The 17,480-nt window shown below is 52.4% G+C and overlaps 2 protein-coding genes and 1 long non-coding RNA gene across 13 annotated transcripts in view; 1 reads left to right on the forward strand and 2 right to left on the reverse strand.

The window, feature by feature from the left end:
* The window catches only part of GPKOW (G-patch domain and KOW motifs), a 29,668-nt gene extending 26,154 nt beyond the window's left edge, over positions 1-3,514 (reverse strand). For 2 of the 8 annotated variants that reach the window (XM_078363232.1, XM_078363227.1), the window contains exons 1-2: positions 3,435-3,514; positions 107-204 (exon numbers count right to left, since the gene is read on the reverse strand). The gene's annotated coding sequence lies outside the window, so the exon portion shown is untranslated. Of the gene's footprint in view, positions 1-106; positions 225-3,207 lie in introns of all 8 variants that reach the window. The other 6 variants (XM_078363229.1, XM_078363224.1, XM_078363231.1 and 3 more) reach the window with 3 other exon arrangements.
* Positions 3,515-4,899: 1,385 nt separating this feature from the next.
* Positions 4,900-13,501, reverse strand: LOC128930643 (uncharacterized). Its single transcript, XR_008478891.2, has 3 exons — positions 13,411-13,501; positions 6,512-6,826; positions 4,900-5,612 (listed from the first exon to the last, which is right to left on the reverse strand). It is a non-coding gene; the product is annotated as an uncharacterized LOC128930643 (long non-coding RNA).
* Positions 13,132-15,901, forward strand: MAGIX (MAGI family member, X-linked). Of its 4 annotated transcripts, none has more exons than XM_008989273.4 (4): positions 13,132-13,451; positions 13,965-14,348; positions 14,448-14,619; positions 15,344-15,901. In XM_008989273.4, the coding sequence occupies exons 2-4, from the start codon at positions 14,019-14,021 to the stop codon at positions 15,652-15,654; spliced, it is 813 nt and encodes a 270-aa protein (XP_008987521.2). In that variant the 5' UTR covers positions 13,132-13,451; positions 13,965-14,018; the 3' UTR covers positions 15,655-15,901. The 4 variants fall into 4 exon arrangements, with proteins under 4 accessions (XP_008987521.2, XP_008987523.2, XP_008987519.2 ...); XM_008989275.5 differs by having other exon boundaries at positions 13,132-13,218; XM_008989271.4 differs by lacking the exon at positions 13,132-13,451 and having other exon boundaries at positions 13,588-14,047; positions 14,121-14,348.
* The last annotated feature ends 1,579 nt before the right edge of the window (positions 15,902-17,480 follow it).

A 17,480-nucleotide genomic window follows, 5' to 3' on the forward strand; every position in this document is an offset into this window, starting at 1 on the left:
CATAGGACCCTGTAGGGCTGGACCCTACATTGACCAATGTGGCAAAACCCCGTCTCTACTAAAAATACAATTAAAAAAGTAGTTAGCTAGGTGTAGTGGTGCATACCTGTAATGCCAGCTACTGAGGAGGCTGAGGCGCAAGAATTCCTTGAACTCGGGAGGTAGAGGTTGCAGTGAGCCGAGATGGTGTCACTTCACTGCAGCCTGAGTGACAGATCAAGACCCTGTCTCAAAAAATATATAGACAATAACAAGTGTTAGAGAGAACTTGGAGAAATTGGGAACCTCATACATTGCTGGTAGGATTGTAAAATGTTGCAGTAACTTTGGAATACAGTTTAATAGCTCCTCAGAATATTAAACTTAGAGTTACCATTTTTACCATATTGCAACCCAATAATTCTACCCCTAGGTATATACTCAAGATAAATGAAAACATATGTCCACTCAAAAATTTCATACACGAATGTTCAGGGCAGCGTAATTATAATCGTCAAAAAGTGGAAACAATTCAAATGTTCATTTACTAATGAATGTATAAATAAAATGTGGTATAGCCATACAATAAATATTAATTTGCAATGTAAAGGAGTGAGGTACTGGCACAGGCTACAACACAGAACCTCAAAAACATTGTGCTTTGTGAAGGAAATCACAAAAGACCACATATGGTATGATTCAATTTTTAGGAAATGAGAATAAGCATATCCATAGAAATAGTATGCTGATGGTTGCCAAGGGCTGGAGGAGTAGAGCTAAAGGTTTGGAGCGGGTGCTGTGGCCATGCCTGCAGTCCCAGCTACTCGGCAGTCTGAGGCAGGAGGATTGCTTGAGTCCAGGAGTTCTGGGCTGTAGTGTGCTATGCAGATTGGGTGTACACACTAATTTGGCATCAATATGGTGACCTTCAGAGCCAGGGACCACCAGATTGCCTAAGGAGGGAGTGAATCTACCCGGGTTGGAAACATAGCAGGTCAAAACTCCTGTGCTGATCAGTAGTGGGATCACGACTGTGAATAGCCAGTGCACTCCAGCCTGGGCAACATAGCAAGATTCCATCTCTCTCAAAAAAGGCTATAGGGGTTTGTTTACTAATTTATTCATTCTCTTTAATTTTTTTTTTATTTTTGAGACAGAGTCTCACTCTGTTGCCCAGGCTGCAGTGCAGTGCATCTTGGCTCACTGCAACCCTGCCTCCCAGGTTCAAGTGATTTTCCTGCCTCAGCCTCCCGAGTAGCTGGGACTACAGGCACCTGCCACCATGCCTGGCTAAATTTTGTATTTCTAGTAGAGACGGGGGTTTCGCTATTTTGGCCAGGCTGGTCTCGAACTCCTGATCTCATGATCTGCCTGACTTGGCCTCCCAAAGTGCTGGGATTATAGGCATGAGCCTTCACTCCCTGCCCATTCACTCACTTATTGAGACAAGGTCTTGCTCTGTCGCCTAGCCTGGAATGAATTGTTGAGATCAGGGCTCACTGTAACACCCACCTCTCCTGTTCAAGTGATCCTTCTGCCTCAACCCCTGAAGTAGCTAGACTACAGGTATTGGCCATCATGTCAAGCTACTTATTTTATTTTTAGGAGAGACAGGGTCTCACTATGTTTCCCAGGCTGGTTTGGAACTCTTGGGTCAAGTGATCCTCCTGCTTCGGCCTCCCAAAGTGTTGGGATTACAGGCATGAGCCACTGCAACTGGCATGGGGTGTCTTTTAGGGGGACAAAAATGTTCTGAATTTATGGCCAGGGGTGGTGGCTCACACCTGTAATCCTAGCACTTTGGGAAGCTGAGGTGGGTGGATCATGAGGTCAGGAGTTTGAGACCAGCCTGACCAACCTGATGAAACACTGTCTCTACTAAAAATACAAATATTAGCCTGGTGTGGTGGCAGGTGCCTGTAGTCCCAGCTACTCAGGAGGCCGAGGCAGGAGAATCACTTGAACCTGGGAGATGAAGGTTGCAGTGAACAGAAATTGCGCCACTGCACTCCAGCCTGGGTGACAGAGTGAGACTCTGTCTCATAAAAAAAAAAGTTCAGGGGGTATATGTGCAGTTTTCTTATATAGATAAACGTGTGTGATGGGGGTTTGTTTACAGATTATTTCATGCCCCAGGTATTAAGTCTGGTAACCATTAGTTATTTTTCCTGATCCTCTCCCTCCTCCCACCCTCCACCCTCCAATAGGCCCCAGTGTGTATTGTTCTCCTCATGTGTTCATGTGTTCTCATCATTTAGCTCCCACTTATACTGAGAACATGCGGTATTTGGTTTTCTGTTCCTGCCTCAGTTTGCAAAAGATAATGATCTCCAGCTTCACCTATGTCTCTGCAAAGGACATGATCCCATTCTTTTGTATGGCTGCAGCTAAGCTTTTCACAAAGAACTTAACGTACTGAAGGTGAGGAAGTTGGTAGTAACAGTCAGACTTGAACCCAGGCTGCCTAGCACCAGAGTTTGGAGTCTTACCCAATTCTCCATATTGGCTCAGGGCTTGCGCTGTGTTTTCAGCCTAGCTCTGTCCACTGCCCTTCTTCACCTTCTGTTCTTCCCCATATCCTTGCAAGCCTCCCGCCCCCAAGGTTCATTAAGGCAGTCTCCAGAGCCACTTACTGTTCACAGCTCCCAAAAACTACCAAAGGTTTTTCACGCCTGGCTGTATTTGCCATGATAGAACCTCTGCATGGAAGGCAAGGGGGTCTGTGGGACAGGCGACTATTCATGAAATTATTGTCCTTATAGCCCAGAAAGATAAAGGCTAGGGAATGGAAGAGGCGGAGAAAGTGGTTAGGGACTCTCAATAGAAACTGTCTCAGCCCCGCCCCTTACGTTCACTTTCTAGCCGCAGCTCCTGGAACCTGGAGCCACGCCCAAACTGTCTTCGCACTCTCCTCTCAACTAGTCCCCAAAGCTCCATCTCCTTAAATAATCCTGGGCCCGACCATTTCAATACCTCCAAGACCTTACCTTCCTATCTCCCTCTACTAACGCACAGAAAACATTTCTCAAATAACACCTTCAGGATTATCTTCAAATATGGTCACACACACATGCAAACTCCATTCGGTCCTCCCTGGAGGGTGCTACTCCAAAATTTGGCTCCTGAACCCTCCAGAGCAAACCATTTAATTAGCCTCTAACCCTCATCCCATTCTTGACATCGCAAGCCCCGCCCCCATGGGCCTATAGGCTCCATCCCCTGACTCACATTTCAGGCCTGCCCCTTCGCTGCAAGCTCGCCCCCAGCACTTTCCAGACCCCGCCTCCTCGGAAAGGAATTCTCGAAGCCCCACTGGCCAGAACAGGGATCCAGCCCCGCACTCTCAACTAATCTGGTCCCCGCCTACTGCGATAACCCTCAATGAATATTCTAGGATAACCCCGAGGCTCCACCCACTCTAAGCACTTTCCGAGCCCCGCCCTCCCAAATCGTACCTCTTGGCACCACCCAACGCAGGGCAGTAGCCGCTGATTCCACGGGCCTACCCTTCTGAAACCAGCTCCTCTCCTAACTCGTCCCACGGGAGGCCCTGCCCCTGTCACGTTCCCTCCTTGGGGCGCAGGCGCAATGTAGCGCCCTGCTCTGCGTAGCACCGCCGCCCGCGCCGCCAGGGGGCGCGCGTCCAGCCACGCCAAGAGCTGCCCGGCGCTGTGGCTCGCGGCCTGCGCAGGAGAGGGGAACAGGTCAAAGCCGACCCTCGGCCTCGGCCAACCCCCACTCTTCCGGACGCCCGAAGATCTAGAAATGACCCTCAGGACACTGGGCGACCCCTAGCCACTCCCTCGATAGTTCCGGAGTCGCCGCTGTCCCTCCCCCTCACCCATCCCCGACCAACGCGGGTAGCCGGTGCACTCCCGCTTGCCCTCACGGTGTCCCTGGAGATCGCTGTTAGACTGCAATAGTCCTGGACACCTCTGAACATCCCGTGAGGTCCTCGACTGCCCCCTAATCACCCTGGACGCCCAACTCTTCGTCCATGACATCTCCTGGGAACGTTTCCCCCAGATATCCTGGGAGAACCCGGCCTGACCCTGTAGCCCTGGGACCCCCAATTCCCACTCTAGGTATCCTAGGCAACCCCTGCTATCCCCATGAATTCCCTCAGGAGGCCCGTTCCCCCCATGACCCATGTACCTCCAGATTCCCCCTCCACAGGTCCCCAGGGACCCCCAGCTCCCCTACTCCCAGTTCACTACAGACCCTGAGTGCCCAGGTGTCCCCAGTGACCACGGACAGACTCCTCCCCGCACATCTGCACATCTCCCTGGAGACTCCTGAGAGCCCCTCTCCGGTTCTGTTGTGCAGGCGTTTCGCTCCGGTGTGGGTGTGGGTAGGGGACCTCAAGCCCAGCCTCTATCGCTGGGCCCCTGCCCCCTGTCACCGCCACTTGGGCGCCAGAGCAGCTCTGTTTACCACCTGTCAGAAGGAAAAAATGTGGAGCGGACAGGCGGGAAGAGGGTGGCAGCGACTCGACCTGTCCTTCCCCAACACCCTCGATCCCTGTACCTCCTCTGCTCCCCCTAGGGTCCGTGGTGCACCCTGTGCGAGGACCCATGGCCAGTAGTGGGCCGGGTGGACGCAGGGCAGCCAGCAAGGAATTTTGAGTGCTGGGGCGTGTTCACCTGGCAACCCGCTTAGACCCTGGAGGCTGAGGCTGGCGGGTCTTGTGCCTGGTTCCTGGATCTGCAGGGTGGCGGAAAGGAGGTCAGCAAGGAAGCCTGGCTCCGTTAGCTGAGGACGCTGGGCTGGCTCCTTTTTCCATCCCAGGATGTTGTTATTCCAGCATAGGAAGGGAAGCCGAAGTCCAGAGAAATTAGGGTACTGTCTGACTGACCTCTGACAACTAAAAACAGGGACACAGAACTCGAAATTTCCACCAGAGCTTTGCACATAGTAGGCATTCAGTTTATTTGCAGGGAAAGTTTACCTCCCATTGTCCCAATTGGGAAACTGGAAATGTGTGGTGGGACTGAGTACCCTTTGAGCTTTTGGAACCAAAGAATGGTTTGGTGCTCTGAGTATTATGAGGTTGTGGGTCTCAAAAACTGGGGAGGACCACAGGGCACAGTGGCTCACGCCTGTAATTCCAGCACTTTGGGAGTCTAAGGCAAGTGGATCACTTGAGGCCAGGAGTTTGGGACCAGCCTGGCCAACATGGCAAAAACCCATCTCTACTAAGATTATAAAAATGGCCAGGCGCTGTGGCTCACAGCTGTAATCTCAGCACTTTGGGAGGTCGAAGTGGGTGGATCACCTGAGGTTGGGAGTTTGAGACCAGCCTGACCAACACGGAGAAACCGCATCTCTACTAAAAATACAAAATTAGCCGGGCATGATGGCACATGCCTGTAATCCCAGCTACTCGGGAGGCTGAGCCAAGAGAATCACTTGAACTGGGAGGGAAGGCTTCGGTGAGCTGAGATCGCGCCATTGCACTCCAGCCTGGGCAGCAAGAGCAAAACTCCGTTAGCCAGGCATGGTAGTTGGTGCCCATAATCCTAGCCAGTTGGGAGGCTGAGGTAGGAGAATCGCTTGAACCTGGGAGGCAGACGTTGAAGTGAGCTGAGATCGCACCACTGCACTCCAGCCTGGGTGACAGAGCAAGACTCCCTCTAAAAAAAATTAAAACAAACAAACAAAAAATTGGAGAGAGCAAGTACCTTGGAGAGTGGACAGGAAGTGGGGCCGAGAATTGAGGAGGCTCTGAATGCATTGGAGTTGGATGGGACACTAGCCAATGTCAGTGGAGGAACCAGGCCCCTTCTGTTTGAAAAGGGGAGTGTCTGGCCGGGCTTGGTGGCTCAGGCCTGTAATCCCAGCACTTTGGGAGGCCAAGGTGGGCAGATCACGAGGTCAAGAGATCGAGACCATCCTGGCCAACATGGTGAAACCCCGTCTCCACTAAAAGTACAAAAATTAGCTGGGTGTGGTGGTGCATGCCTGTAGTCCCAGCTACTTGGGAGCCTGAGCCAGGAGACTCACTTGAACCTGGGACACGGAGGTTGCAGTGAGCTGAGGTCGTGCCACTGTACTCCAGCCTGGCGACAGATCAAGATTCTGTCTCAAAAAAAATTAAAAAAAAATAAATAAATAGAAAGAAAAAGAAAAGGGGAGTGTCTGGAAACATAAGGGGTACACTGAGGTGTCAGACAGTGCAGTGGCTAGAGTTCCTCCCTCATGTCTGCATCCTCTCTACACCCCCAGTCCTGCCAGCAGTCTCGGTGACACAAGCACTACTCTCTCAGCTCCAGTCCTTGCCCTTGCTCCCGGAATTTCGGCCCTGCTGGTGTCAGCTCTCTCAGTAAACACCTATCCAGCATCCTGGGGCCCCGCCCCCACCCCTCCTAAGCAGGGAGCATTCTGACACAGTGTGACTGTAGTGGGAGGAGGAATGGGATTGCTGTGAGAGAGGGCCTTTACTTTACCAAAGAAGAAACTGAGGGTCTGAGAGGCTCAGTAACCTGCCCAGGTTCCTGCAGCAAGGCAACAACGCCAGTTTTAGGCAGCTTACCTACAACACTCACTTGGTCAGTGACTGTTTCACTGCAGGCTGTGGACACACTCTATCCTAATGTCCATTCTGGCTGGTTGTGCAGCCTCTCTGGTTCGCCTTTCAGATGCCTGGTGTTCTCATAGGTGAAAGGGTCTGAACAGTTCCTGCTTTCATTCCACCTGCAATCCTCTGCCTCTTCCACATCTGACCAGACCTTCTCTGAGAGTGGATACCCAGGACCTCCTTCACTGCTTCTCCCAGTTCTTGTTGAGACTTCCAGCACCTAAATCTGGAGAGGGCAGCTTCCAATCTGGGGCTCCAGGTTTTACGAACCTGTGGATGGGAGAGTGAGGTGCTTGCACACTGTGAAGGAGAGCTTGAGCCTCTGTAGCTCCATAGATGGAAGGGTCTTGCAGATTACAAGGACTGGGGACAGGTGGATGGTGAGGGGAGGCATCAAAGCACTACACAGAATCTATTGACATGAATCAGGGAGTTGCCAACTGGATGGGAGGCTCAAGGGTCTGGGGATGGAAAACTGCTTCCAGGTTGGGAGGCATTCAGGCTTGGGGAGTCATGAAGGAATGAAGGGGTCCAAGGACATCTTCCAGCATGATTACAGGGGCAGAGCCCCAGGATGCTGGATAGGTGTTCACTGAGAGAGCTGACAGCAGCAGGGCCAGAATTCCAGGGGCAGGAGCAAGGACTGGGGCTGAGAGTGCTTGTGTCACCGAGGCTGCTGGCAGAGCTGGGGGTGTAGAGAGGATGCCGACATGAGGGAGGAACTCCAGCCACTGCATTGTCTGACATTTCAATGTACCCCTCTGGAAAGTGGGGGTGATGAGATATGCATGGTAAGATTGTCAAGAGAGGAACAAAGCTTCCAAATTGCTGGTGGTGTGCCCAGCCAAGCTATTTGGTAGCAGTGTTGGTGCTTATCTTTAATATTGATTACAATCACACTGTGGGGGAGCAAACCCCCACTTAGTTCTGCCCCACTGTGGATTCAAACCAATGCCCCTCTTGGCCTCATCAATTTATGATACAACCCAAATTACCCAGCCAGGTGCAGTGGGTCACACCTGTAATCCCAGCACTTCAGGAGGCCGAGGTGGGTGGATCACTTGAAGCCAGGAGTTTGAGACCAGCCTGGCCAACATGACAAAAGCCTGTCTCTACTAAAACTACAAAAATTTGCCAGGCGTGGTGGTGGGCGCCTGTAGTCCCAGCTACTCGGGAGGCTGAAGCATGAGGATTGCTTGAACCCAGCAGGCAGAGGTTGCAGTGAGCTGAGATCACACCACTGCACTCCAGCCTAGGTGAGAGAAGCAGGTGTGGTGACTCACGCCTGTAATCCCAGAACTATGCGAGGCAGAGGAGGGCAGCTCAGGAGGTCAGGAGTTCGAGACCAGCCTGGCCAGCATGGTGAAACCTCGTCTCTACTAAAAATACAAAAATTAGCTGGGTGTGGTGGTGGGTGCCTGTAATCCCAGCTATTTGGGAGGCCGAGGCAGGAGAATCACTTGAAACTGGGAGGTGCAAGTTGCAGTGAGCCGAGATCATGTCACTGCACTCCAGCCTAAGTGACAGAGTAAGACTCCACCTGAAAAAAAAATCCCATAATAATAGTTAGGCACAGTGGCTCGCACCTGTAATCCCAGCACTTTGGGAGGCCGAGGCAGGGGGATCACCTGAAGTCAGGAGTTCAAAACCAGCCTGGCCAACATGGTGAAACCCCGTTTCTACTAATAATACAAAAATTAGCTGAGTGGGGTGGGGAATGCCTGTAATCCCAGCTATTCAGAGGTTGAGGCAGGAGAATCGTTTGAACTCAGGAGGTGGAGGTTGCAGTGAGCCAAGATCGTGCCACTGCACTCCAGCTTGGGCGACAAGAGCGAAACTCCATCTCCAAAATATAATATGATAATAATAATAGTTAAAAAATAAACCAATTACCCCTTTTAGCCTCATCTCATTCAAGGATTAAGTCAATTTCTCTCACAGCCCCACTCAATTTTTAATTTAACAAAAGCTTCTATTTATTTGTTTAATTAGAGACAAAGTCTTGCTACATTGGCTAGGCTAGTCTCAAAACTCTGGCCTTAGTCATCTTCTCACCTTGGCCTCCCAAAGTGCTGGGATTACAGGCATAAGTCACCATGCCCAGCCTATTTTGAGAATTTATATTTTATTTTTTTAGAGACAGGGTCTTGCTCTGTCACTGAAGGTGGAGTGCAATGGTGTGATCATAGCTCATTGTAACCTCAAAGTCTTGGGCTCAAGTGACCCTCCTGCCTCAGCCTCCCAAGTAGCTGGGACTGCAGGTGCATGCCACCATGCCCAGCTAATTTAAGTTTTTAAGGGGTTGAGATATAATTGACTTCAATTTGATAGGTTTTGAATATGTTTACACCAGTGAAACTATCACTATGGTGAAAATACTAAACAGGCTGGGTGTGGTGGCTCACCTCTGTAATCTCAACACATTGGAAGGCTGAGGTGGGAGTATTTTTTGAAGCTAGGAGTTTAAGACCGGCCTGGACAACATAGTGAGACCCTTCACCCCTGTCTCTACAAAAATGTACAAAATTTCCAGGGCGTGGTGGCACATATTTGTAGTTCTATCTACTCGGGAGGATACCTTGAGCACAGGAGTTTGAGGTTACAATGAGCTATGATTGTGCCACTGCAATCCAGCCTTCGTGATAAAATATGTCTCTTTCACTTAAAAAAAAAGTGCTCAGGAGGTGTTGAAAAAAAAGAAAAAAAACATACTGAGCATAACCATTTCTGCCAAAAGTTTTCTCCTGACCTTTGTATTTTTTCTCTTTCCTGACCTTTTGGCCCCCTGCCCCCAGGCAATCACTTATCCACTTTCTGTTACTGTACATCAGTTTGCATTTTATTAGATTTTTATATAAATGAAATAATACAGCATGTGCTTTTTTGGAGAGTGGGTCTGGCTTCTTTTACCATAATTATTTTTGAGAACCATCCAAATCCTTCATTGTTTTTTACTGCTGAGTTGTATTCCCCTGTATGAATATACCATAGTTTGTTAATTCATTCACCTATTTGTTTCTTTCAAAATTGTTTTCTTTTTAAGAAATGGGGTCTTCTTGGCTGGGCGTGGTGGCTCACGCCTGTAATCCCAGCACTTTGGGAGACCGAGGCGGGTGGATCATGAGGTCGAGAGATCAAGACCATCCTGGTCAACATGGTGAAACCCCATCTCTACTAAAAATACAAAAAATTAGCTGGGCACAGTGGCGCGTGCCTGTAATCCCAGCTACTCAGGAGGCTGAGGCAGGAGAATTGCCTGAACCCAGGAGGTGGAGGTTGCAGTGAGCCGAGATTGTGCCATTGCACTCCAGCCTGGGTAACAAGAGTGAAACTCCGTCTTAAAAAAAAAAACAAGAAAACAAAAAAGAAATGGGGTCTTTTTTTTTTTTTTTTTAAGAGATGGGGGTCTCGCTATGTTGCCCATGCTGGAGTACAGTGGTTATTCACAGGTGTGATACCACTACTAATCAGCATGCAAGTTTTGACCTGCTCTGTTTCCGACCTGGGCCGGTTCATCCCTCCTTAGGCAACCTGGTGGTCCCCCACTCCCAGGAGGTCACCATATTGATGCAGAACTTAGTGTGGACACCCGATCGGCATAGCCCAGAACTCCTGGGCTCAAGTGATCCTCCCACCTCAGCCTTCCAAGTAGCTGGGACTACAGGCACATGCCACTGCGCCTGGCAAGAAATGGGGTCTCATGATGTTGCTTAGGCTGGTCTTGAACTCCTGGGCTCAAGTAATCCTCCTGCCTGCACCTTCACCCTCCCAAAGGGATAGGAATACAGGCATTAGCATTTTTAAAATAGAGAAAATGTTCCTATGTTTTCACAATAGAGACAATGTTTTACTATGTTGCCCAGGTTGGTCTCCAACTCCTGAGCTCAAGTGATCCTCCCACCTCAGCCTCCCAAAGTGCTGTGATTATAGGCATGAGCCACTGGGCCTGGCCTGGCCTTATTCAACCTTTTTTTTTTTTTTTTGAGATGGAGTTTCGAGTTGTCGCCTGGGCTGGAGTGTGGGGTGGCTTGATCTTGGCTCACTACAACCTCCACCTCCCAGGTTCAAGCAATTCTCCTGCCTCAGACTCCCGAGTAGGTGGGATTACAGGCGCCTGCCACTATGCCAGGCTAATTTTTTTTTGTATTTTTAGTAGAGATGGGGTTTCACTATGCTGGCTAGGCTGGTCTCGAATGCCTGACCTCGTGATCTGCCCTCCTCTGCCTCCCAAAGTGCTGGGATCAGAGGCCTGAGCCACCATGCCTGGCCTTATTCAACTATTAATGGACATTTGGGCTATTTCCAGGTTTTGGATATTAACAAATATTATGGACTGGATCGTGTCCACTCATAAATATATATGTTAAAGCCCTAACCTCCAATGTGACTGTATCTGCAGATCGCTTCTGTAGGAGGAAATTAAGGCAAAATGAGATCATTAAGGTGGAGCCCTAATCAGCTAGGACTGTAACCTTATAAGAAACAAAAGAGAGTGATCTCTGCCTCTGTGTGTCTTGCTCTCTCTCACCCCTTTACTCTCCTTCATTCTCTTAATTCCATGTGAGGACACAGAAATTTGGCATCTGCAAAATTTGGCATCTCTCCAAAAGGAGAGACCTCGCCAGGAACCAGATTGGCTGCCACCTTGATCTTGGACTTTCCAGCTTCCAGAACTGTGAGAAACATGTTGTTTAAGCCAGCTAGTCTATGATATTTTGTTACAGTAGTTCTAAATGAATAAGACAAAAAAATGAAGCTGGCTATGAACATTTGTAAGACAAGGCTGTGTAGATGTATGCTTTCTTTCAGATAAAGACTCAGGAATGGAATGGCTGGCTCATATGTACACCTACATTTAACTTTTTTTTTTTTTTTAGACAGAGTTTCAATCTTGTTGCCCAGGCTGGAGTGCAGTGGTGAGATCTCGGCTCACTGCAACCTCTGCCTGCTGGGTTCAAGTGATTCTCCTGCCTCAGCCTCCTGAGTAGCTGGGATTACAGGCACATGCCACCACACCTGGCTAATTTTGTATTTTTAGTAGACACAGGTTTTCTGCATGTTGGTCAGGCTGGTCTCGAACTCCTGACCTCACGTGATCCCCCAGCCTTGGCCTCCCAAAGCACTGGGGTTATAGGCATGAGTCGCTATGCCTGGCCATGTACATTTAACTTTTAAAGACACTACCAAACTGTTTCCTAAAGTTGCAACATGATTTTACATTTCCACTGGTGGTATAGGAGTTCCATTTCCTCCATATCTTCAGCAACAGTTGGTATGGTCTGACTTTTAAATTCTAACTAGGACCTTTAGTTAACAGAGCGCCAAGCCTGCAGCAGCCTGAGGCCAAGCACTCCTGCTGGCTCCCACAGCCTGGCCTCCTTGCTGGCCGCCAGGTAGGTCACCAAGCGGGTCCAGGAGCTAGGCACGGGACCAGCCAGCCTCAGCCTCCAGGACCTGGGCAGGCCGCCAGGTGAGCGCGCCCCAGCGCTCAAAACTCGTCGCTGGATGCCCTGCGTCTACTCCGCGACTACTGGCCATGGAGCCGCGCACAGGGGGCGCCACGGACCCTAGGGGGAGCAGAGGAGGTACAGGGATTGGGGGTGTTGGGGAAGGACAGGGCGAGTCACAGCCACCCTCGTCCCTCCTATCTGCTCCACATTTTTTTCTTCTGACAGGTGGTAAACAGAGCTGCTCTGGCGCCCAAGTGGCGGTGGAAGAGGGCAGGGGCCCAGCGATGGAGGCTGGACTTGACGTCCCCTATCCATCCCCACACCCGAGCTAAAGGGCCGCGTACCAGAGCAAGGGAGGGGCTCTCAGGAGTCTCCAGGGAGATGTGCAGATGTGCGGGGAGGGGTCTGTCCGTGGTCACTGGGGACACCTGAGCTCTCAGGGTCTGTAGTGAACTGAGGATAGGGGAGCTGGGGGTCCCTGGGGACCTATGAAGGGGGAATCTGGAGGTACATGGGTCATGGGGGAAGAGGCCTTCTGAGGAAATTCATGGGGATAGCAGAGGTTGCCTAGAATACCTAGAGTGGAAATTGGGGGACCCAAGGCTACGGGGGTCAGGTCATGTTCTCCCAGAATATCTGGGGGAAACGGGGTCCCCGGAGATATCATGGGCGAAGAGTTGGGCGTCCAGGGTGATTACTGGGCAGTCGAGGACCTCACAGGGTGTTAAGAGGTGTCCAAGACTATTACAGTCAAACAGCAATCTCCAGGGACACCGTGAGGGCAGGCGGGGGTGCACCGGCTACCCACGATGGTCCGGGATCGGGTGAGGGGAGGGACAACGGCGACCTCCGGAACTATTGAGGGAGTGGCCAGGGATCCCCGGCTATCCTGAGGGCGTGGGGGTTGTCCGAGGCCGAGGGTTGACGTTGATCTGTCCCCTTCTCCCGCGCAGGCCGTGGAACCTCTCAGCCGGCGGGCCCCAGCTCCCGGCAGTTCCTGGCGCGGCTGGACGCGCGCCCCCTGGCGGCGCGAGCTGCGGGCGACGTGGCGGCGCTGGTACGCAGGGCAGGTGCCACATTGCGCCTGCGCCCCAAGGAGGGTGCGTGCAGGGGCGGGGTCTCCCCGGGGGGCGGGTTCGGAGAGGAACTGGGTTCAGAGGGGCAGGCCCCGGGGATCAGCAGCTACTGCCCTGTCTTGGGTGGAGCCAAGGGGTGCGAATTGGGGGGGCAGGGCTCGGAGGGTGCTTCGAGTGGGTGGAGCCTTGGGGTTATCCTAGAATATTCCTTGAGAGTTATCGCAGTAGGCGAGGGCCAGATTAGTTGAGAGTGCGGGGCTGTCTTCTGAAGTCTAGGAGGAGAGAAAAGAAAGAAAGAAAAAAGAAGTGAGAGTGCGGGGCTGGATACCTGTTCTGGCCGACTGGGCTTCGAGGGTCCTTTCCGAGGAGGTGGGACCTGGAGAGTGCTGGGGGCGGGCATGCAGCGAAGGGGCAGGCCTGAAATGGAGTCACGGGGGTGGAGCCTATAGGCCCATAGGGGCGGGGCTTGAGATGTCAGGAATGGGATGAGGGTTAGAGGCTAATTAGAGGGTGTGCTCTGGAAGAAGGTTTGGGAGCCAAATTTTGGAGTAGCACCCTTCAGGGTAGGCTGAATGGTGTTATTTGAGGGATGTGTTCTGTGTGTTATTAGAGGGAGATAGGAAGGCCTGGAAGATTATTCACATGGGTGAGCCCAGGATTGTTTGTTAAGAAGGTGGGGTCGGAACAGTTATTTGTTTGGGCTGAGAGCCTTTAAAAGATTACTTGAGGGGATGGTGCCTAGTGAAATGGTGGGCCAGTTTGTAAATGAGCTGCAGGGGCTAGGCAAATAGATGAGGTTAGACTGTTAACTCAGGGAGCAGGTCCTAGGTAGTTTCCATGGCATGTCCCCCCACAGCCCTCTCCACCACTTTTATTCCCCAGCTGTTAGTGTGTTGGACTCTGCAGACATAGAGGTCACAGACAGTCGCCTGCCTCATGCCACTATTGTGGATCACCGGCTCCAGGTACCAACTCATCCTTCTATTAGAGGCCACCTGCCTCAGGGCAATCTATGTACACCCGTGTCCTTTATTTCAGCACCGTCGGTTAGAGACATGTAACAAGCCTCCTCAAGTGATCCAGGGTAAGGCACCTCGTGCTCCAAAGCCCTCCCAGGCCTCTGGTCATTTCTCTGTGGAGCTGGTCTGCGGTCCCGCAGGCTTTGGCCTCACCTTAGGTGGGGGCCGGGATGTGGTTGGGGATGCTCCGCTGTCCGTGCGTGGGCTGCTGAAGGATGGCCCGGCACAGCGCTGTGGTCGTTTGGAGGTGAGCCCTGAAGCCCCTTCCACTGGTAGGTGCTATCCCTCCCTTTGTTGCGGTGCTCTCCTTTTGCCTTTCCAACACTATTGCCTTGCACTCTTGCAGGTCGGGGACCTCGTGCTCCACATCAACGGGGAGTCAACGCAGAGCCTCACCCATGCCCAGGCTGTGGAGCGGATCCGAGCTGGAGGCCCCCAGCTCCACCTTGTGCTTCATCGGCCTCTAGAGACCCACCCTGGCAAGCCTCGAGGGGTGGGAGAGCCCCAAAAAGGAGCTGGTGGGTTTCCCAGGGGAGAGAAGTCAGAGATCAGTGAGGAGAAGGGAGAGGTTCACAGAGTGGAGAGGCTGAAATTCTGGGTAGGAAGGGCTTGGTGGTCTCTGTGGGGAGAGTCTGCAAGAGGTCATGGTATTCTCACAAGTAGGAGCAGGGAGGGGCACAGGGTCCCAGGATAGGAATAAAGCAGGGGCAGGGAGGGGTGTCAGTCCCGAGGATAGGGATTTCAGAGGATGGGCTTTCCAGGTACTGCGGGGAGAGAAGGGAAGGGGTTTGGGATAAAAGCAAGTGTTTGGAAGGAAGGGTCTTAGTTATCAGAGGGGAAGGCAGAGTGGATCTTACCCGGGATGAAAGGGGAAGGAGATCCAGAGGGTATAGGGTCTAGTTCTGAAAAAGAGAGTCGGTGATTTGGGAGTCAAGGGAGGTGGGATGAGAGGAGAGAGTAGGGGATCCTAGATGAGAGGGGCTTGATTTCCTTTGGAGACTGTGGGAAATGATTTCTGAGGAGCATGTTCTGGATCCAGGAGGGGAGGGGTCTGGGGAAAGGAGGTGTTGGGGTTGTGAGGGGCGGTGCTGGCCCCAGAAGGCCTCGAGAGGAGATTTTTCTAAGGGCCAAGTTCTCCATCTCCCGCAGCCTTTGGGTTATTCTGTCCACCCTCGGTCAAAAGCCCTGATTTCCCTTCCCTACTTCGCCACCCAATCTAACCCGTAGTCCCGCCATTGCCAGATCGCAGCCCAGATCCTGGAAGGCCGGAGGTGATGGGGTCTCGCAGCAGCAGCACTTCCCCAGTTCAGCACCCTCCATCCCGAACGACACTCAAGAAGACCCGGGGCAGCCCGGAGCCTAGTCCAGAGGCAGCCGCCGATGGCCCCAAGGTTTCTCCTCCTGAGCGCCTCACTGAGGATCCCAAAGATCAGATCCCTGGTTCCCCGGGTCCCTGGCTAGTGCCCAGCGAGGAACGGCTCTCGCGGGCCCTAGGGGTCCGGGGGGCAGCGCAGCTCGCTCAGGAGATGGCAGCCGGAAGGCGGAGGCACTGAGCCTACCTCTGACGGCTCGGGGCTCACTAGTTACCGCCCAACCTGGATCCGGAGCGTCTGACCGCCCCGCACTTGGCACCTCCCCAGAGCTTCCATTTGGTCTGGTCCCCCCTCCCGCTGCGCAGTGGCTCTGCCCGCACTCCCCTTGCAGCGTCAGTGGTACAACCCTTCCAGCCCAGCCAGCCTGAACTTCTGGTTCTGGGGCGGACGGGTGTGTGTGTGTGTGTAATAAAATGGTTCGATCTGGTCTTGGCTTGCCAGGTGCTTGAGGCGGGGTAGCGCTGCTCAGAGCACTCTGTAAAGGAGCGAGTGGGTGGAACCTGTTTAGAGTAATCGCTGACGTGCTTCGTGCAGCTGGTTTCCTGCTTGCACACAGATCTTTGCTTCTGCCTGCCGGTTCTCAGCCCGGCGTGCTTTCTCCCCATTCTTTTTCTCTTTACTGTCTCCTGCTCCTCTCCTTATTCATTCATTTCACCTTTTTGGAGGTGTGCAGGGGCTCACACATAAATTATTGTGCATGGCATGGTGGGCCTGTAGTGACGGGACTACACCAGTGTACCCACAGTCCTGGCTCTGAATCATCCAGACCCTCAGCTGACGTCGGGATAGCAGCAGGGCGAAGCAGGGCGGCTTCCTTCGCCAGGGGCCTGTGGTCTCCCACTTCCGGCCTAGTCGGCTAGCTTTTGCTGGCACCTAGGCTACCACTCTCCGGGCACCAGCTGGGGACCTGGAGCCCCCTTTGGGGCGGAGCAGGGAAGGTGTGAGTCAGCGCCCCCGGGCGGGCCGGGCTAAAAAAGGCTGTTAAAACCTTTGGGCCGTTCCCCCATTTTCCGTACATGGTGAAGAACTGCAGCCGGGCTTGTGTGCACACGCCACACACTGGGCGTTCCTGGCCCTGAGAGAGGCCCAGAGTTTCCTTCACCCTGGGAACAGAGCCCCACAGCCAGGGCTTATATGGCCAGCGGGACTCCAACCGGGGTAGCCACGAGGAAGGCGCTGGCAGAGGACAGAAATGTCCAGTCACCTCCGCTGTCGCCACATCCTGAGCACTGGGTCCCATCCCCCCAGGAGGGAAGCTGTGGTCTGACGGAACGGGCAACTTTTGCCCCTGTGGGGAGAAGACGGGGAAGGAAGAAAGAAATTAAAGGATCTGGTGGGGCGCGGTGGCTCACCCCCATAATCCCAGCACTTTGGGAGGCCGAGGCTGGCGGATCACCTGAGGTCGACCAACATGGAGAAACCCCGTCTCTACTAAAAATACATAAATTAGCCAGGGGTGGTGACATGCGCCTGTAGTCCCAGCTACTCGGGAGGCTGAGGCAGAATAGCTTGAACCTGGGAAGCGGAGGTTGTGGTGAGCCGAGATTACACCATTGCACTTCAGCCTGGGTAATAATACTGAAACTCCGTGTCAAATAAATAAATAAAAATAAAAGAGAAAGGAAAAAAGAAAAGAAAGAAATTAAAGGACCCGAGTGTGAGAGTCCAGGTGGCCTTGGAGAGGAAAGAGGAATGGTGAAGACAAGCTGAGAGAGCTGGGAGCTGGAGGGTGAAGAGGTGAACACTGAGTGGTTAGAGCTGTAGATAGACACTGTGGGAGAGTGTGCCAGGGTGGCTTCCAGCTACCCCTGACTCAGAGCCTGGTGGAGGTGTGGTTCTTCAGAGGTCAGCAAAGGGCTCAAGAGCCCCAGTCCTATAAATACAGTCCCACCCAGGAGACTAATAATAGTAACCCCAGCCAGCATGCAGGTAGTTTTATCTTTGCTACTGGCTTTATTGCAATATTTATTTTCATCTACAGTAGTTGCACATCCACTCAATGATCC

Source organism: Callithrix jacchus, chromosome X, assembly GCF_049354715.1.
Source record: "Callithrix jacchus isolate 240 chromosome X, calJac240_pri, whole genome shotgun sequence".
In the NCBI taxonomy this organism is placed as follows: Eukaryota; Metazoa; Chordata; class Mammalia; order Primates; family Cebidae; genus Callithrix; species Callithrix jacchus.